At 42.9% G+C, this 20,731-nt stretch overlaps 1 protein-coding gene across 2 annotated transcripts; it reads right to left on the minus strand.

Annotated features, from left to right (window-relative positions):
• Positions 1–3,447: 3,447 nt before the first annotated feature.
• IL4R (interleukin 4 receptor) lies at positions 3,448–20,341 on the minus strand. Of its 2 annotated transcripts, none has more exons than XM_052772915.1 (10): positions 20,212–20,341; positions 14,951–15,064; positions 11,174–11,318; positions 10,146–10,297; positions 8,907–9,061; positions 8,141–8,297; positions 7,243–7,342; positions 6,553–6,622; positions 6,339–6,415; positions 3,448–6,234 (listed from the first exon to the last, which is right to left on the minus strand). In XM_052772915.1, the coding sequence occupies exons 2-10, from the start codon at positions 15,018–15,020 to the stop codon at positions 4,035–4,037; spliced, it is 3,126 nt and encodes a 1,041-aa protein (XP_052628875.1). In that variant the 5' UTR covers positions 15,021–15,064; positions 20,212–20,341; the 3' UTR covers positions 3,448–4,034. The 2 variants fall into 2 exon arrangements, with proteins under 2 accessions (XP_052628875.1, XP_052628876.1); XM_052772916.1 differs by having other exon boundaries at positions 14,951–15,051; positions 20,212–20,334.
• Between the last annotated feature and the right edge of the window lie 390 nt (positions 20,342–20,731).

Here is a 20,731-nt window from a genome sequence, read left to right on the forward strand (position 1 = left end):
CTCAGCAATCTGCAAGGGGGGGGGGGAAATGATCTGTGTGCACGTGCACACATGCCTACATTGCACGGGCACAGATCCCCTGAGAATTAGTCAAAACCACCTATTCTTTGTGAAAGCAACTGTATGCAAAATTACACACTTTGGAAGCACCTCTGTCAGAGCTAGGATACAAACTGCACAAATCATGCTCCCTAAGGAGTTTTCTACAGAAGAGGAGAGACCAAACTGTCCTCTCAGTCTCTATTCACTAAGGAGTTTTGCCACATAATTCCATAGTCAGAGGTAAACACTAGGGAGCAGGGTTTTGGAAGTCACAACCCCCTCATTTGGTTCTCTCACCCTTTGTGCCTTTGGCCATGTCACTGCTAGAATGCAAAACCTAAAAGAATTTGTTTTCTTAGATAAAGTTTGTAGCTCATGATGGATAAGCACTTGGACATCCTTGCACCTTTGCCTGAACAATGCAGGGTCCCAAAGCAAGAAGCAGAAACAAGTTATTTGAAAAGCTGACTTCTCCTTCACCCTAAATTAACTTATCCCTAACCCCAAGAACTTGACCCCACATCCTCAAGCCCCTGCTCCATAATACTCTCACCCTTGTCTTGTGGTTATTGTTAGTTTGCCACAGGCAATGACAAACCTTGTGATTGATAGGAATTTGCCAACAGCTGTTCTGTAGAGATGCATATTTCCAAGGAGCTAACACTGTTCAGAAAGAAGAGCAAGAAAAAAAAGGCAAGGCTGTGGCATTCTCTGTAAAGGAAAAGCACTGTTATCAGAACTAGTTTCTCCTGAACTGGGAATACACCTGCTTTTCTCAGGAACCCATTTCACTCAGGGTGAGTCAGGTTGCTAATACTTGGTAGGCAGCCAGGTGAGAAAGATGTGGAGGTGGAGCGATTGTGAGTAATAAATAGCATTATAACTAGGCTAATGCTCAGCACAAGCCTCCACTTGCACTGCAGTCTTACAAAACAAACTGAAAAAACACTGAAAATACACTTCCTACAATCAGTAATTCTCTGTCCTGGTAGGAGCCCTCCACTAGCTAAAAAGGACATGCTTGGAGGGTCCCAGCCTTCAGGAATTAAGTTCCTCTCTCAGGAGGGTAAGCTGTCTTTGCAAGCACAGGCTGGTCCCCGGGAGGTTTGGCTCAGGCCAGTACACCTCGCTGGCAGTCCTGGGAGCCAGCCCAAAGTCAGAACTCCCCCACACTCTGGGCAGATCATCATCTTAGGCCAGAAACCTGTCATCCGAAACCTACCTGTGTTTTATAGCCCAGCAATAGCTCCAGATGGCAAAAGTGGAGGCAGCGGAGGACAGAACATGAACTTGGCTCCTGCTGCAGTCATTCACTGTGCGTATCACAGGACAGGGGGCGAGCTGGCCAGCCCCCCAGCCAGCCCCTGTGTTTATCACCAGTTCTGGGTTATGCAAAGGCATAGGAACAGGGCTCCCCCTTTTCAAAGAGTTACAGTTTGATTTCACCAGAGAAATACTGAGGGGAGAGAAAGGGAAGAATACCCGTGCACAGAAAGCCACCCAACAGAAATAAGCAGGCAGGAGGGCATAGCTATGTAGATGAAAAAAAGCCAGGGAAAGGCAGAATGAAGCTGGGGCTCAGCAGAGAAGTGCTGCCGCAAACAGCTTTCCAATCCTAGCCTGCGCAGACTTCTCCTGGCTGCTCCAGCCAAGTGCAAGCCTTCCAGGAGGATTTCACAAAGAGCACACAAGGGAGAGTGCAGGAGCAGAAGGGGAAGAAAGCACCACTGGTGTCCCTGCGTCTCCCTTAACAGCCCTGTGCTACTACAGTAAACAGTGAGTAACCCATTCTGGGTAGCTGCAGTAACTAGCTGTGGGATTTTGCTTAAACCTGACTTTGCCTGGATTTAGGGAAGTGAGTCAGCTTACCCATGAAGCAGACCACAGCCTCTATGCATCCTCCTGTTCCACCATTTCAGTGCTGGTTTGGTTGATGGGTCCTGGAAAGCCTCTTCATCTGTCTGCCTACCAGCCCTCCCATTTGTGCTGATGTTAACTACAGCAGTGACTGCCCTCAGGCAAAGAAAGAGTATTTCTGATAGAATTAAACCTCACCTAAGTGAAAATAAAATTCAACCTGATATTTTCAGTAAAGACAAATAAATAACATGTTCATCAGCACCTTAGCTACAAGCAGTAAGATCTTTCACTAACCACCACCTTAGTGAAAGTGTGCTACAAACCAGTGCCTATACAAATATTAACTATCACATCTAAATACAGACACTTCACTGCTGGTCTCCTTCCAGGGCTTACATACCCTTACATACCCCAAATTGATGCATAGATACCTCGACTACCTGGCCAACCTGAACTTTGAAGAGAGATCTGCAGTACAAAAATCTTACTTACAAAACATGTTAAACCAGTTTCTGTGCTTAGCATTATTGTTTCCTTCCTTATGAAGGGCAATGCAAATAGGGTTCTCTAAATAATGAGAATACACATGTATATTTTAATACACATAAAATTACTTAATGGTTCTTAACTATTTTGTGCCACTGCTGGCATACTAGGGTGGAATTTACCATAACAAAATAAATGATAATGCCCTAGTTCAGTTGTGTGTAAAACTTTTGGAACAATTATCCAACAGGAAGTATATGCTGCCTTAAAGCTGCAGGCGTAATTCCCATTCTGACTGGACAAGAATAAGAAGCCAAAAAAATGTTCCATCAGTTTAGGGAGTCTGACCATAAACTGGATAAACTTTCTGGGAAAACACTGCTTAGAAATGTCTGCTTCCATTTACAGCTGTAGAAGTATGAAATAACTCTGCTTGCTTCTTGTCGTGGTTTAACCCCAGCCAGCAACTAAACACCACGCAGCCACTCACTCACTCCCCTCCACCCAGTGGGATGGGGGAGAAAATCGGGAAAAGAAGCAAAACCCGTGGGTTGAGATAAGAACGGTTTAACAGAACAGAAAAGAAGAAACTAATAATGATAATGATAACACTAATAAAATGACAACAGCAATAATGAAAGGATTGGAATGTACAAATGATGCGCAGTGCAATTGCTCACCACCCGCCGACCGACACCCAGCCAGTCCCCGAGCGGCGAATCCCCGCCCCCCACTTCCCCGTTCCTATACTGGATGGGACGTCCCATGGTATGGAATACACCGTTGGCCAGTTTGGGTCAGGTGCCCTGGCTGTGTCCTGTGCCAACTTCTTGTGCCCCTCCAGCTTTCTCACTGGCTGGGCATGAGAAGCTGAAAAATCCTTGACATTAGTCTAAACACTACTAAGCAACAACTGAAAACATCAGTGTTATCAACATTCTTCGCTCTGAACTCAAAACATAGCACTGTACCAGCTACTAGGAAGACAGTTAACTCTATCCCAGCTGAAACCAGGACACTTCTACAGAATAAGAAACTAATCATCAACAATAGCATTGCTTAAGCCCAAATGACAGTAATCTTTATTTCAGGTCTTGACTGAACAAGTATACAAACATATAACCCATGCTGGGGCTAGGCACACAGGACCTCCCTCCTCCTCTCCCTCAAATAAATTATGGGAGCTGTGTGATGCTGTCAGTGCAAGTCAGTCACTTCCCCTTTGACCTGCACCTACGTCCCACTTCCAGGCATGTCAGCATCCTCCGCATCACCTTTGTGTGCTTCCCAAGCAACTTACAGAGCCAGGGCAATAACCGCAGGAGGTGTACTAAGAACTCCTCCTTTATGCAGCTGCTGCTTACTTTTAGAGAATAATCGCGGCCAGAGAAACTTTAGCTCCGGCTTTGCCCCCCTGATAGAGTTGTAGCTGCAATTGTTTGGTGCTAACCCCTACTGTCCCCCAGCGGCCTGCATCACATACCGACTGCCAGCCCTGCAGCAGGCATGAGTGTTACAACCCAATGAATCCATGTCTGAACTGCAGCAGCCCTCACTTCAGGCAAGACGGGAAGAACAAGCAGCATTTCAATTTGCCATACAGTTTATTTCCCATGACACATTTGGTTCAGTCTTGGCAAGTGTGGCTAGGCTACCTTCATGTAGCAGTTGTCCTCCTGGGCAAGGGCTTGTACAAGTTTCATTTTTTTCTCATTCTTCCTGTTGTTTTCCCTCAATAGTTCTACTGGTCTTTTTTTAACTGCAGGTGCCAGTCTGGAACCCTCACTGTGAATGCTGTGAGAATCAGAAGGACAGGAGTTATCCACAAAAAGAGGAGGTGACAACTTGCCTGAGACCAGGAGCTCCAGGGGCTCTGCAGTTTTTCTTTCTAAGTTTAGCCCAATGCTGTCCAGTGATTCTTCTGGTAAGCTAGCTGCTGAGCCACACCTCCTGCCTACCACATGCTTTATCACCTCTTTATTTTCCCCTGCATTTCCAGGTTTCCTCAAGTGGTTGTACGTGTGGCAGTGACAGTCAGTATTTAGTCTGTTACTGCTGCTCTCTTGCATTCCTTTACCAGTATAGTTAAAGCTGTTGGGTTTTGTGCCCTTTATAGTTCTTTCTCTGCTGCTAAAATCTTGACACCTCAGTTCTAACAAATGCAATAGCTGTTTGTCCCTGCTGGTATTTTCATCTTTGCTATCACTAAACAGCTCATTAGAGTTGATGATCCAAAGGCTGCCATCACTGGTCTGTGTGACATTCTCACTAGAGGCCAAACCTGGAACAATGCTGCAGTCAAAACCCTGTACAATCAAACATATGTGGTTATCTGTCCTCTGGTCAGGTTCACAGATTATGGTATCTGGAGGTGTTTCTCTCAGGTTGTTGCACAAAAGACAAATAAAGGGTTCATACAGTGACCTAGAGATAACCTCACTGTCATTGTCACAGTATGTACCATTACATTTAACTACATTATCAAAAGGTTGATAACCAGATGGTTGAGGTCCAATGGGGCAAGAAATTATATTGGCTTTCTTTTGAACATTTTGGTATGTTACTTGCTTATGTATTTCTTCCTCTGGTAGGAAACCTGAAGCACTATCATTTGCATGTATGGAGAAAGATGGAAAATCAGTATGTTCTGAACAGGTGTTTTGAAAATCAAGCTCAGTGCAGGGAGATCTGTAGTTGGTGTAACGTGTCTGATTGCTAGGGGGTCCAAAAATTCGATCTCTGCAGCTAAGTTCTGGTGTCTCTGCAAACTGTGTCAAAGGTGGTGAGGAGCACACATTTTCAAAACACAGAGTCAGGCTACTGTTAGCCATAGACTGAGACATAAGGGTATCAAAGCTCTTATATGCAGAGCTACTTGGTTCCTTGAATGCAGACACAAGAATATCAAAGCTCTTGTATGCAGAACTACAGGGCTCTACAGATGGAGACATAAGGCTGTCACAGCTCTTGTAGGGAGAACCACAGGGCTCCACCACTGGAGACATAAGGGTGTCACAGCTCTTATAGGCAGAACCACAGGGCTCCACGGATGGAGACATAAGGGTGTCACAGCTCTTGTATGCAGAGCTACACAGCCCTGTGGATGGAGACATAAGGGTATCAAAACTCTTGTGTGCAGGGTTGCTTATTCTGTCTTTTTTGGTCCCAAAGGATGGTTTATTTGGAGACTCCTGGGTCAGGGCACATGAGTCATGCTGACTTTCAGAACTGCATGGAAAAAGGCTTTGATGAATCATATGTTGAAGATCTCTTGCATCCAGAGAAGCAGAATTTATGCTGGAGCTCCGATAGCCAGATTCAAAGGATTCTTCTGATTGTTCTGACTTCTTGCTGGCTGTACTACAATTGTAGTCATCTTGAAAGGCTTTGGTGAAAAGGGAGACTGTATGACATGGCTGCTGACTCTGGGCTGCACTTTCCTTTGGGTTTTGCTGTGATGGATTTTCTGACTCAAGTTTCTCAAAGGTTTTATTCTCACCTGTGATGATGTCTGGGTCTTTATTGTCTTGCACGTTGTTTTCATCTGCCAGGAGCTCAATAAACATGCTAGCTAGTGCATCATTGTGTTCAGTGTGCTCTCTGAAAGCACTGACACTGCTCTCACAAGGCTCAAACATGGTGATCTGGTCACTAGTCTCTTCCTGGCTCTCAGCCTCAATGTCTGTTAAACATTCACAGATTTCTACAGACTCTTCAACCAGAATTGTCTCAGGGGTTAAAACTGCACTGCTGCCTTTTGGAAACCAGTCTCCAGGCTTGCTGTGGCAACTGGAAGATTTCTCAACATTTCTGATGTTACTTTGAGCCAGACAGTTCTTGCAACTTCTGTTTTTGGAAGTCAAAAGGAAAGGACAGTTAATGTTTATGTAATAGGAAACTATTCTGTACTGTAAAGAGGACGGGGGGGTGTTTCCCTTTATCTTACTTACATTTGATTTTCCATATGACTCTGCTTTAAGTCATGGAAAGGGAACTTAATTTCATCAATGTAGCACAAAACTGAAAACTAATAAAGATACAAATGAGATTTAGGACACGTGAATTGTGTTTAGTATCCCCTGCACTAGCCAGACAATAGCACTTATTACATATTCTACTTCCAGTGATCAGGAAAAGGTATTTTTTGCAAAGCCTTTAAATTACCTTGACATTTTTTACGACCAAATGGCTCTTTGCTGGATTTGGGATTTGATCCCACCATTCTTTCTTCACTCTGCAAGGGAAGCATTAAAATTGTTTGCTTTGACTGCATTTTGGCTTCACCAGTGTACACTTCCCTCTTCTGCTCTTCTCTCCCTCTCAGCCATCTGCATTGCAGCAACAGGAAGTGCTTGTTCTGTGCATCTCCAAGGGCTGCTTTTCATTAAACTAGTGCTAAGATGTTTATATGTTTGGTGCATGACTGCTCCACACAACCACAGTCACATGTTCTTCTAATTATGTTTGAAACAGTGTGCAAACCAGACAGGATCTCACTTTCACATTACCACTAAAAAAAATTTAAAAAGAAATACAGATATTTAACCATCATTACTGGAACTCCAGCAAAGACTGGGGTCCAAAACTGACAAACCCCGTAACTGCAGCCTGTTTTGGATGCTACAAGCAGCCCATTCTAGTAAGATTAATAGTGAATATTCAGTTATCTATTCAGAAAATGACAGAGTGCAACTGATTCGTGTTTATAAAACCTCTGCTCATAGCAAGATAAAGATGCTGCGGAAAACCAAAACATTAGATTCCTGTACTACTAGACATTCAGCTAATCAATAGCAATACTGGTATCTGTGCAAACTGCTAGTCTATAAAACCTGCGAACAGTATGATACATACTTGGTAAAACAGAAGTAACAAGTTACAGATACTGCCATGATCAGTATGCAGGATACAGGAACAGCCATCTGCAGAATGTCTTCAGCTGTTACTTGGTAATCTGTTAAATAAACATACACATTTACATGCGTATGTGCATATAAATACAAATACTGGCAATACCAAATTCATTGCTCTTCTTTTGCACCTTAAAAAAATACTCCTTTAGAGAATGTAAAATAAAGCCTCCAGCAGACAAACAACAGAACATATACAGCTACCAGTGGTGATGGTGTGTGGCGTGTCTGAAAGATCAACGCAGGTACTGCAGTCTGTTGCTGTGAGTATTAGGAGCTGGGAGAGCCAACATGTACTGTGAAGCCATTTGTCAGCTCTTGGGGACAAACCTGTCACACAGTCCCTAGAATGGCATTATCATCCCCACCGTAGTACAGCTATGCTTCTTGTCCTCTCTGTTGCTCTTCAGAGATTTTTATAAACCCTCAGCCCTCTGACGGTTAAAGTATTGCTTAATTTGCAGCCTAAATAGCTCTTGTTCACTTACACCCACTTGCTCTTACATCAATGTTGTTCTTTAGTTTAAATATCTCTTCTCCTTCCCTGGTGTCTACTTCATGAAATATTTATAGAGAATAAACACATCCCCTTTCAGCCTTTTTTTCACAAGGCTAAACAATCCAACTTCCTTGGTCTTATCTTCCTTAATTTGCCCAGGAGTTGCTTTTTATGTTTAGTCTCTTTGGAAGCCATTACAGATGTATTCACAATATATTCAAAAGGATGCAGATGATGATTCCATAACTCTCCTCTGAGAGGAGAGCAGTGGGGATATATCCATGATATGGTTTATAAAACTGTACCATCCTTTTATCAAGCTGCTATTTGTTACAATACTTACCATAGTGAAATTCAACTTCTTCACTCCATTCACTCCAGTTGGCCGGGTAGTCTGTATAGTTACACCTTACACTTGCGACATAATCATAGCCTCTCCTCAAGGAGCTTGCAGTAATTTCAAAGCTTTTTGCCTGGTAGTTAATTGCTTTTACAGAAACCTGAAAGGAAGTGAGAAAGTTCACTTTGATTTCTTTATGAGGTGAAGGGTTAGTGACAGCAATTAAATAACAATAGTTTTATGTGTTTCAGCAACCTTTCACAAATGAGCAAAGGAACGACTGTATACCTAAACTGGTGTGTGTGATACTGCATTTTGTTGTCATAAGCGGGTGGTATTTGCAACACGCCAGCATGCATGTTCTTCCCCTTCCAGAAGAAGCCCAGCTCTGAAGTGCTGGATTGTTCAAAAGGGTGTCTGAAATGCCTCAAGTGTGCCAGAGTCATGAACTGCCTCCAGCTTTCTGATGTCTAAGGAGCAAATGAAGTTCAGGGAACAGAAGCATTTTATTTTCAATCTCTGCCCTGTCTACTGTGAAGAGCAGAGCATTTTGGGGTGGCAGTCAGAAGAGTTTCAATCCTTTAAAGCCCAGCTGAAGCACCCTGGGGCAATGTGACCTGTGGCGACTGTGTGATCAAGAACATTGTGGGACTTGCCCTTGCTGGCCCTTACACCATTATTCATGAAATGGTTTCAAGACTTTTCAGAGGACTTTTTAAACCTGAAAGCTCCAGAGAGACAGAAAATGAAGAGACTAACTGTCTCTTACCTCTGTCGGGTGCTGCTTCCTCCAGTATTTCACTTCATAGATGACCGGCTGTCCAGAGAGCATGGAAGGAGGAGAGTAGCTCTCCTCCCAGCTCAGAATGAAATTACCATTTTCAACTTTCTCAATGGCAAGATTTTGGGGGGCCCTTGGCTTAACTGTATGTTAAAAAATACAATTAAGGAGAACAAGGCAATGGGAAAGCACTGATGGAGAGAAGCAGAGACACAAACATTCACCAGACACCAGAATCTCATCGCAGTCAATGCATTTAGCCCTTTTCACTATGCTGTAGCACAAGCATATAGAGGCCAAAACAGAGCAACTGCAAGGTATTCATTAACAAGCACTGAATCTTCAAGCTGGCTGAACAAACTGCAAGTTCAACCTTTTGGTGCACTGGATGCAGCTTTCAGCCTGGAAAAATGGGCACAACCTGTGCCCTCACAATAGCATGCTGTGCCATGGGGCAGGCACAGAGCTTCTGACAACTTTGCAGCCAGGCTGTCCTGGCTACCCGTCTCTTAGAAACTGAAGCAGGCTCCTGCTTATTCTGCTGATAAGCAGCAGCGACAATCAAGTATTCTGAAAAGAACCAGCTCAACGATGCAGATGAATGCCTGCCTAAGGTATGTGAATGATTTCTGCGAGTGTTTGAGGTGACAAGTGTTATGAACAAGCACATTGCTCTAAACAAACTAGGTGCCTATAGAGAGACATAAACTGTATCTACGCTCTGTCCTGTGAAAGAGCAGTCTCGTTAAGTTTTTATCACTGGTTGTTATAACCGAACACCAATTACCATAAAAATCTCTGTTTAGGGGGGATGATTCAACTAGTATGAAAAATCGGAGTATGACAGAGACAGGAATGGAAGAAATTTCAGTAGGAATAGCCTAGTGTCTTTCTAGAAACTGGAAGCAGCACATTCCTCTTCATCCTTGAATTCTACAGCCAAAAGTAAAACGCACTAAGGACACATCTAAGCCCCCAAACTGCTGCTGGCTGGCAGCTGAGAGGGTATAGCTAGAAGAAGAATCAGCCTCTGCTTGCCCCATTGTTTATACTCTTTCCTTAAGAATCTACTCCAGAATCAGATTTCCAAGCCAAACAGATTTTGCATTTAAGCCAGCATGGCACTTCTGATAAGGAAAAACTGTTCCAGTGACATGAATGAGGAGTTAGCTAGGATTGCAAAGCCTGGAACCAGATATCCTGGTGACAAAGTAAACACTTTCTTACCAACTAGGGCTGGTGTAACACTGTAATTCCACGTATCAGTCCCATTGAACTGTAGAACTAGAATATAGGTGAGGCCTGATACAAAATAATCTGGCCAGATTGTGCAAGTGCACCTTGAACTGTCCTTCCCGTTCTCAGGGACACATGTATTTCTGAAACACAGACAGAAAATTATGTGATATTTAGAGAGTATGGCACACTATTTCTTGAAAAGGTGAAATCAAGCTTCCCAATGTGTAGAGCTCATCAAATCTGAGACAAACAAGCTTAGTTCCTAGAAATGTCTGGCCCAAATAAATCCAAACCAAAACCAAGCTCCCCCAAACTTGCAAACAACCCACCCTCCCCAAACACCCCTTGGATATCTGTATCGCACAAATGAAAAACTTGACAGAAAGGCTAAGGATTGATCCCAAGAGGAAAAATTAACACTCTTCATCACACTTCAACCTCTGAAGAAGCAGGCTTACAGCTTGCTAGTATAGGAACAGGTTTACTACAAAGTGAGGTTATTTGGATATCTGGGTGGAGAAATCATATGGAGAGGAACAGGAGAGCCCAGATGCATCTTCCTTTGTAGGAGATGATGACTGGCCCTGCTGCACAACAGGGACAACAGTCTGTGCTTGAACACAGAGTTAAACTGTGTGCAGAGATAATCAGTCACCTGTGCTCCAGGGCAGAGCACCTTTCACACAGGCTACACACTGGCAAATCAGGTAGGATTTCTCCTGAAGGTAAAATTTCGCATGAAATGAAGGTTGGTAAACTTATGAGAGCCCTACCACCCCTACAAATAGGACTTGATCACTCCTCCGTACTAAGAGTGCAGAGAGGTCTGCAGAAGAGTAGACCACTGAACAGAGCGTGCTGTTAATTGCAGCAACCCGTTTTCCTCCTCGCAAGAACAATCTGGATTATGTTTTGTCCCAGAAACCCATGGTAGAGGGAGGGAATCAAAGCTGATAATGGCTACAGGATATATGAGGTTCCAACAATGATAATGTAACATCTTATTAAACACTTACATTGGATGAAGAAAAAGTTCCTGCCTGTAGTAGAGCAGGAATTCTTTGGAGCAATTCGTCTGTGCAGTCACTTCCCAGTGACAAACCAGCTCTTTATCATAGTCACTGAAGCATGCAAACTGCCGTACACGTTCTGCAGCCATAACTAGGGAGCAGCAGCACACAATGAGAAGCAAGAGAATCAAAAGAATAAATTGGACTAGAGCAGAAATATTAACTTTTCCACCTAAACAGAGCTACCAACCCCCTATAAATTAAGTGAAAGCATTGTTATTTTTCACATTCTGGGTAAATGGAAAGAGATGCATGTCACCAAATGTCTCTACCTTTCTGGAGACAACATCTACAGTCTTGAAGAGGAAGCAGGTCTGCAGTAGTAATATTGAAATAGAAAGGCACAACTCATCCAACACAGTCTTCCAAGCACAGAAAATCTGATTCTGATAGCTCTATGTAAAACTCAACAACATTTAATTATAAAACAGCATCATGTGTTAATACAAAAGGTTCAAAAGCCAAAATGCAGGTAATTAACAGAGTCAGACTAAGATCACTGCCTACAGGGGTGTACTCATGCTTTATCTACAATGGTTCTAAGCTTCCCAAATGCATGCCCTCTGCCTCCCCAGAGCAGTTCCCCATTGTCTAGAAGATCGTCCTGTCACAGGCTTCCTTCTAGTATACATCTTTTCTTAATTTCACTCAGTATTTCCTATTCCGTCTTCTTTTCATTGTTATGATAGTGTTCAGAGACCTGGAGAGATTGAGAGTCACATTGTTCCAGGCACTGAGAGGGTACAGAAAAGCCCAAAGTCTCTGCACTCCCAGTGCTTGTGTTACAGTCTCTTTCACTGGCAGTATTTAAGAAAAAAACCAGAAAACATTGGTCAAAATATCTTTGTTAAAACTGGAAAGGGAAATGGAATACACAAGCCTCGGTATCCCTTCCAGCCACATTTTCCATTATTTCAATGCACCCCACAGGAGTGAAACAAGGAACAGAAGAGGAGGAGCTTTGTGACAGTAATGTCATGCTGTTATTAGGACTAACAGTGTGCCAAACGTGGTACTGGAATGTGATAATTTCTAAATGAAGCAGTCAGAAGTAGCTAATACTTTTATCATCTCAGACAATTCTTTGCTGCCTTTGATGTTTGTTACTGGTAAATATTAACAGTAACTCCCTTTTCTTGTACAAGTTGTACAGATCTAAATCCTTCTCTCCTGCTCTACATCTCAATTCCCCGTAAAAATTTTGCATAGCTTTGGCTGGTTTTAAGAATCCTATTAATTGATATTTTTCCGATAGTTTCACAAGGGATTCTGCTAGAAGGTTCCTCTGGCAATTATACAGGGGCCAATTTTGTCTACATGGCCCAGCACATTACTAACTCCCCATTCTTGTCATTTACAGTGCAAATTCAAGATTAAGTTGCCAACAATTCACATCCTGTGAGGTCCTTGTCCTTCAGCTACAGCTGCTTCACAGGCTTATTCTTTCCAATGGGTACCTAAGTTTCAGATTATTCCTCCCAAGCAAAACTTTTGTTGTCAAGAACACGTAATTTTGTTTTATCCTTCCTACATTTCCACTTTTCTGTAGGCCACTTGTTATTTATTCTGATATAACTTCTGCATACTCTGATACAGTACAGTATCTGCAAATGTAATAAACATGATGGTCAGATGCCTTTTAGTGGACATGATACATAACATACAACGGGACCTACCGTACCCTCTGGTACTTCAGTAAAAACCCAACTCAAAGAAACACTTAATTGTTTAGTACTGTCAGTGTATGGTCTTTCACCCTCATTAAAATCCACACATCACTTTCACTTGCCTTTCTAAAAGGCCTCCCACAAAACTTGACTACCAAGCAGTCCTGAATCACTTGAGTAAGCTCAATAACCTTAGTGAGGCTCACTTATGCAAATGAGGATGCACAGCAATGTCAAGGAACCATTTTAAAATTCTGTAAAAATTATAATTGAAATTGTCTGCTATATTGACTGGTTATAAACCTAGAACTGACTGCAGCTCACGGTTTCATTAGTGTTCAAATATTTAGAAAAAATGTTTTGCTTTGTTTAGTTACTAAGGCTAGCTATTTATCTTGTAGATAAGAACTATCACTCTTATGTCCTTTCTGGATGGCAGCACCACATTTAGTTCCCCTTTGTTCTGCATAGTCCTGGATTCTTCAAAAAAACCCAAGAATTAAACTTCTGCAATACTGTAACAGTCACACTGCTCATTTATTTTAAAAGAAACATTACCTATTTATCCTGTTGCTGCTGTTTATATTTGGTTGCCATTTGTATTTTTATTGTTTCTTTTTTTTTTCCACTTTAAGATGCACTTTTAAAAGAAGTATTAACATTTTAAGCCCTTTAAAGATGAATGTCATTATTTTTCAACGTGTTAATGATCTTACACTTTCAAGAATACTTCAATTAAATGAAGGTCTTCCTGCTGTGTTAAGCTCTGATGATTAGCAGCTTTACTTTATCTTGCCTTTCAGCATCCTCATGTCTTTCTAAAGTCTAAATGATCTTCTGCATTCTCTTCCTGTGACCTTCTCTCTTTTCCATCTCTGCTACACTGTATTTTTTTAAAACCTCAGATATTTGAGAATTTCCTTTTGAAACCACACACAGCACAGAGTTTGTTTTCAGTTCATGTAGTTAAAAAAGGGAACTGAAATACTGGACTTCTTTTTTTAATCCTCAATGCTGAAGAAACTTAAAACATGCAGTTAACTAGGGGGAAAAAAACCCCAAACTGTAAAATTAAACCTTGATAAAGATCATTTACAGAACGTGGGATTACCGAGATCAGATGACCCAGCCAATGCACTCTTGCAAACCTTGATCCTTCTCATTAATTCAATTGTACTATTTCATAGTACATAAGAAAGTAGCTAATAAACCTTCTTTTTTAGAGACAGGCTATTTTTAATTTTCTTTCAACTATTTTGGTTTGCTTTTAAAAAACCAAAACTGTAGACTACTGTGGAACAACTTAAAAAATACAGAAAGCAAAATGTAAGATTCATTTTCCAGAGAATAAAAATGCATTGTCAGAAAACATGATTTTATGTATCTTAACTTGTCTCGTCTGCAGCTATGCATCCTGCCAGACCAAAAGAAGGGTGTATGAAGAACATATAGGACATCACATGTCAGTCATCTGCCCCTGTACAGGCACAAGTCAGGGCACCTAATGTCTGACAGCAAGTGCCTGCAAGATTTGTTCAAATCCCGTCAACTACATTTTCCAACTCAATAACTCTGCATACTTCGGAGAACGCAAATTGACAGATGCCCTTTAACAGTTGATCTACAGGCTCCATGTCATGACCATAGCTCCCTCCAGGTCCCGCATGGTCCAATAGCGGCGTTTATGAAAATAAACAAATGAGAGACTAGTGCTTTCTACTCTTATGGGATTTCTACAGAGATGTCCCTGGGTCATTGCTGACCACCCTGTTTGCAGCAAGGTGTCCAACAGAGGCTAGATAATGGGGAAGCAGGGAGATGACTTTCCAAACCTCAGTTTCTCCTTCCTGCAAATTCCTATTTTTAATTGCTCATATGGAAAAGGTCAATAAAAAGAAAAAAATCTAAGAATTTATTCTAGTATATGGATATTTCTGACGTTTGAAGTTACACATTTTATATTAGTTAATTAACAATAATAGTGTTGCCTACTAGTCATGGGAAAATGCTGTCAATAAAACTTCAGTATAATAATTTAAAACATTGACAAGCGTACCTTCATTTGTTGTATATGAAAAGAAAAGGGTCCACAGGGTATGCAGTGCAGCACTTAAGAGTCTTGCCATCACTGACACTGGCCAGGTTCAGTAAGACAAGCTATGCTGAAATTCTGCCAACAGAAAACATTATTATAAGTTTACATCAGTGCCCCAGTTAAGGTAAGGGTGTAGTTCTTCCTACCACGCTGCTAGATGTTAGGATTCACATCCCCTGCAGTGCCTGATCCCCCTAAAGCTTGCTCATGGAACAAGAAGTATAGAAGAATAAGGATAATACAAATGAGCCAGAAGATTTTTCTGCAAAGTTTTAATTACAGAGGATACTAAACTGACATTGGCAGCAGACCCACTCTTTTAGCCACTAGAAAAGCAAAGCTGCTAGTATGTGAGATATTAAAAGGGTAAGCAATAGACCAAATCGTTGACTATCAACATGTCACCAAAGCCCTATGATTCCACTCAGATGACTGAAAGAATTTAAGAATGAAGTGCCTGATCTGTTGACTAAAACATTTTCCGAGTCCTATCACCAATACCCTAGATAATAACAATATCATCCTCTTGAAAAAATTCTTTGCAAAGACCTCTGACCCTTGCTTCAACAGAACGCAGATTCATTAAAACGGTAAATAATTAGAAAGAAGTTGTAAACCACATACCTAATCATGACATAACCAGCACAACTTCAGAGAAGGAAAACTGGGCAGCTTTTACATATTAGAATTCTTTAAGCATAGCGAAGCTGCGCAGGTAAACTGAAAACAGATGAAATAACTAATTTAAGACTTCCCAAAAACTTATTTCCCCAAGATTCTTTTGCTGATGCAATGTAGCCACTTCATGGAAGATCATATTCTGGATCAGATATGGCTACCAGCTTTCATATCACTAGAAATGTATGTGATGCATTTAAAATTCTGGTAAATTTGTAGGTAAAGTCATGCTAACTAATACGGAACCACCATGACTTTGCATTCAGCATAAAGAGGGACAAAACTTGTTCAGCAGCCCATTGTCTGTTAATACACAACCCTTTTGTCCCTCCCTCTCATGCTCTTGCTATTTTCTAATCTCCAAATCTGGACACAGTGTTCTTACTACCTGTGTGCTACAGTTGCTCTGCTTACATCTGCGAAGGTCCCAAGTGGCATGTTATTTTTTATTTCAGAACCTCACGATTCTCTCTGTGTGATGGAGTGAAGAGGACAGAACTTCTCAGATCTCCTTTAGCAGGAGAGTGGTGTTGGGCTTTCTGCAGAAGTTTTGTTAGATTTTGAAGTAGAAGGGACCATTGAAACATATTTGTTGATGGTGGTTCAATATCCTCTGCTCCAGCTACAGAAGTAGAACAACCTTTGACACTTCTAACAGATTTGAGTTTCACCAGCATGCTAGACAAAAGGAACTGGCGAGGGATCAGCAACTCTGCCGTGGTATAAACTTGTTAAGTGACTAGCTTAGGAAAAATTTAATGACCTTTTGGAAGTATGCATGTGGGCACTGTATACATGTAAGGCTGTGCAGCCTCAAAGGCATGCTATCAAAGCCATATCCCCTGAAATAATTCCTCTCAAACTGTGAAGATTCTCAAGCACAGCTGCTGAATATTTGTTGTCAAATACAAATAGAATAAACACAAGGTAGGCAACAGCCAGACACTCTCTCAGTTGATTAAGGGACAGAAAAATAACTTTTTTTTTTAAATAAGGACCACCACACCTTTTATTGATAAATACTATCTACATAAATCAAAACTATTGTGAAATGTAGCAATAGAAACTTTTTTTTCCCGATATACTTAGAAGTACTAGCGCTTTCCTTATGATCAATCTTTACTTCCATATGTCAGATTCAGCTCCAAGGCAATTACCTCATAATCCAAGTTTCTGAACTTGTCAGAAAAGTCATGTTTAACGATACTGTATTTCTTCCATTCTCACATGCACGATTGACCACTCTTTAAAACAAGCTTCTAAAGATTAAACATGGAAAATTTCAATCCTAGAGGTTAAGGGATAAGAACATTGCTAGTGAAAATAGATTAGACTGAAAACTCTTTTGTGACTTTCTCTGAGGCAGTTACTGCTCATCTAGTAATAAAGGACATACTTGAAAGATTTATTTCTCATGAATGCTCAAGAAAACTATTACTCAAGAACTGAGCTTTTCACATTTTGAGCTCTTCACCTTTTGGAAACAGACAAAATGTGACTGAGCACAGTAATAAATTTTTTGAAAAGAACACAAGTGCCTTTGCTGCTGCTCAGAAAAAAAAAGAGCAAACTGCTCCAACATAAAAAGATCGTTCTTCTTTTCCTCCTCTTTCCTGGAATTCTCAAGAGAGGTGGCGTTTGCTTTCCAGCCCATTGTTAAGTAATACTGTCGCATGACGGGAGTTCCAAGAAACTCTTAAAACTTTGGCAGAGAATCCTGTATCACATAAGCATGTATGAATCAGCAGATGGCAGAGCAAAAATAACTCCCCCATAGGAGAAAAGATCTGTACATGTTGATGAAAATGGAGTTAACCCATCCTCTAATGAAACTGCAAACTTTTTTTTTTTTTTAATAATAGTGGACTATAAATCCAATGCAAAGGGAGAAAATTAAAATGACAGTAGCTTTCCTGTCTGTTAAGTTTTTCTTTATATCAGATAACGAAATACCAATCTTAAAAAAGTATAAAACACGTATAGAGAAAACTAAAATCACAGCAAACCTAGTAATCCCAATATATTTGAGGACAGTAAGGTGTAAAAGATATCAGTGACTTCCCCAAAACTATGAAAGAAATCTCTATCAGGGCTAGAAGCAGGTCTGTGTGATTACTGGCACAAGTTACGTGCTTTGATCATTTATCATTTCTGTCTCTTGAAAAAAAATATGATTTGATTGAAGATATTTCATTTACCAGCAAGAAAAACAATAATGACTTCTGGTCTGGTCTTCTAAATAAACTAGGGTCACATTTAATCTACAGGCGTAATTTGCAGAACTGTTATGCTCAAAGAGTAACTCATGCCCAAAAGACAGGCGACAGAAATTTCTATGTAAGACTGCTTATTTTACCTTTGCTGCAATTGTACAGGTAAAGGACCACTCCCTATTTTAAAACTGGCTCTTTTAAAAATTAAAATACATCTTGTCTTATTCCTTCTGGTTTAAAACATTGGCTGTAACTGCAGACTAAAATGAGATAAGCCGTATATAGCAAAGCAAAGCAAAAGTTCATCAACTGATTTTGTATCAAAATTTGAAAAGAAAAAAAGTGAGGGAGTAATTTCCATCTTTTTTTCTTGCTGCTTTTATTTCTTTTTCTGTAAGTGCCTATACAAAGTGGCAGACCTACAGGAACATAAATCATAATACCTATTCTTTGACATGCAACATGACTGTCAGAGGCAACTGCACAAAATATGTGTATGGTGAAAAGTGTAGGCGTCTCATACAAAGTGGGTTTTCACAAGAATTTGGAAGCTGAGGAAAGAGTCCTGTACACTGCGTTAAGGAGTAAATTAAAGGGTAGACTGGAAGATATTTCCAAGTTCCAATAATTAAGGATGGCAACTTTGGTCAATGAAGGGCCAAAAGATAAAATTCAATAGTTCCCACTTTGTGTTATCTCAACTGAAGAGTAAACCACTCCCATATGCTTCTTTGCCATTCAATTAATACACCACTGTGTTAACGTGGTCTCTTCTTACTGAGACTGCTACAGTGGAAAGCACTAGGTAAGCAGAAACTCAAACCCATGCCCAGGTCCTTAGATTACGGATTCGTTAGTTGGGAGGCTTTGTCCCATTTTTTTATCTTAAAGGGCATAACACACATATTATTGCTTATCTAGCACAGTATTTCCTGCACCATTGTATGACTGCTAAAGAAGGAATTTAACTTCAGAATAGTGGATTTTAAAGAAGAAAGACATTCTTTTTAATTCTTTTTAAATGAGTAATTTTACTAATATTTTAATGTCATTCTCATTCCACAAGTTCCTTCGTGTAGTTTGAGATACTTTCCATTAATGTCATTTTACACAACAACATGCAACAACATACAAATGATATCTGCATTTCTGGAGCAGGACAGGGCACATCTGGATAAACCTCTCCTCATAAATATGAAAAGAGCGTCTCAAAATGAGCAGACAGGTTCTCTCTAAAACACTTGAAACTGGTCAATTTTTATTTTTTACTTCAGCTGAGGTTTCTGCATTCCAATGTATTTTCATATTGAGATGACAGAAGCCAGCAAAGGGCGTAATAACATGTCATTTGGGCCTATAAGGAATACAGTACTTTCACGTAATTTGAGAAACTGCAAATCTAAGTCTGCAAGCAGCAAGATAACTTCAGGTATTTTCTAATTCAGAACCGACAGAAACTATGGAAACTGCTGAATTGGGACACGTTGACAAAAACCGCCGAAAATACAAAGCGTCCGGACTAAAACGACTAACTACAACAGCTCACTTCTGATCCCCCATTTCTGAACCCCGGATTCTGAGAGTTTAGCACAAACTGGTCTGAAGCGCTCTCAGAACCCACACACGCTGGCAGTCGTTTTTGAAGAAGGAGACCCGACAGCGGGGCGCAGCTCTGCGGTTCAGCCCGTTCCCGTCTCCCGGCTAAGGCGGCTTTTCCAAGGGAGCGCGGGAAGAGCTCCGGTGCCCCCGCGCCCGTCGGCCAGGGCCTCGCTGCCCGCGGGACGGGACGTTCCGGGAATTAAACCCGTTCTGCCTTCGCTTATTTCTAAAGCAGCGCCCCAGTTCAGCGGCCTCAAGGAAGGAAAAGCACTTCTCTCGGCGACAACGCCCCGAGAGAGCCCTTCCCCCTCGGGGGGAGCCGCAGCCGAGCGGCACCGGCACCCGCGAGATGTCCAGGGACCGGCCCTGGGGCGAGCGCTCCCCGCCGCCCCCCGGCAGCCCGCGCGCCCCGGGGACCTCCCGCTCCCCCCCCGCCCCGGACTCCGACAAGGCCAAGGGACATTCGGATCAGTAATTGCAATTCCGCCCAACCCGTCCCGCGCCAGCCGGCGCAAGCCCGGCGCCTTCCCGGAACCGCTCAGGCTGCCGCCCCGGCCGCCGGCGGCACGGAAAAGCCAGCTCGTTTTCAGCATCGGTGCGGAGAACGGCAGACACCGCGTCAGCCACAAAGCGTAAACCGCGCAAATTCCGCTTCAGCCACAGGTAACGAGAAGGAGACCGTCCTTCCGCCGGGCGGGGAGGGGAAGGGGCAGCCGCCGGAGGTACACTTGCCTGGTCGGTGCTCTCCCGCGCCCGGGCTTCGGTTCGGTGCGGACCGGGTGGTCCCGGCCCCAGCGGCACCCGCGCGTCCGCCCCGACACGGGCGCCGCGCTCCCCGGACCCGCGTCCTCCGCCCCACCGCAGAGCGCGGCCCCGCCCGGCGGAAACGCCTGCCTGCCGCGCGGGCACGGCACGCCCCGCCCCGCCTCTCCTCTCCCCTCCCTCTCCCCGCGCGGCACCGCCTACGCGGGGCGGAGGCGGCCGAGCAGGCGCGACGGCCCCGCGCGGGACAGCGGGCAGGCGGGGCCCAGCCCGGCTGCTCGCGAAGCCGTGGCGGGGAGGAGCAGCCGCCGCACCGCCGGAGCTTTCGGCGGGACCGCGGGGGCACGAACGCCACGGCGCCCGGCCGGGGCTCAGCCAGGCCCACCTCCGCCGGAGCCGTGGGGAGCGCCCGTCTCTGCCGCCACCCCGGCACCAGGCGCGCCGGCCGCCTCGGGACGGTGCAAAACAGGCGGGGGGGCGGGGCGTGTGT

Source organism: Harpia harpyja, chromosome 21 (assembly GCF_026419915.1).
Source record: "Harpia harpyja isolate bHarHar1 chromosome 21, bHarHar1 primary haplotype, whole genome shotgun sequence".
Classification (NCBI taxonomy): Eukaryota; Metazoa; Chordata; class Aves; order Accipitriformes; family Accipitridae; genus Harpia; species Harpia harpyja.

What these genes read in the sequence shown, in the direction of transcription:
- IL4R (XM_052772915.1), bottom strand. Translation starts at nt 15,020, where the DNA reads ATGGCAAGACTCTTAAGTGCTGCACTGCATACCCTGTGGACCCTTTTC. An exon ending in TGTTACACCAGCCCTAGTTG is followed by an intron (nt 9,062 to 10,145) that starts GTAAGAAAGTGT and finishes TTTAACATACAG; the next exon opens with TTAAGCCAAGGGCCCCCCAA. An exon ending in TGGTCGTAAAAAATGTCAAG is followed by an intron (nt 6,416 to 6,552) that starts GTAATTTAAAGG and finishes TATCTTTATTAG; the next exon opens with TTTTCAGTTTTGTGCTACAT.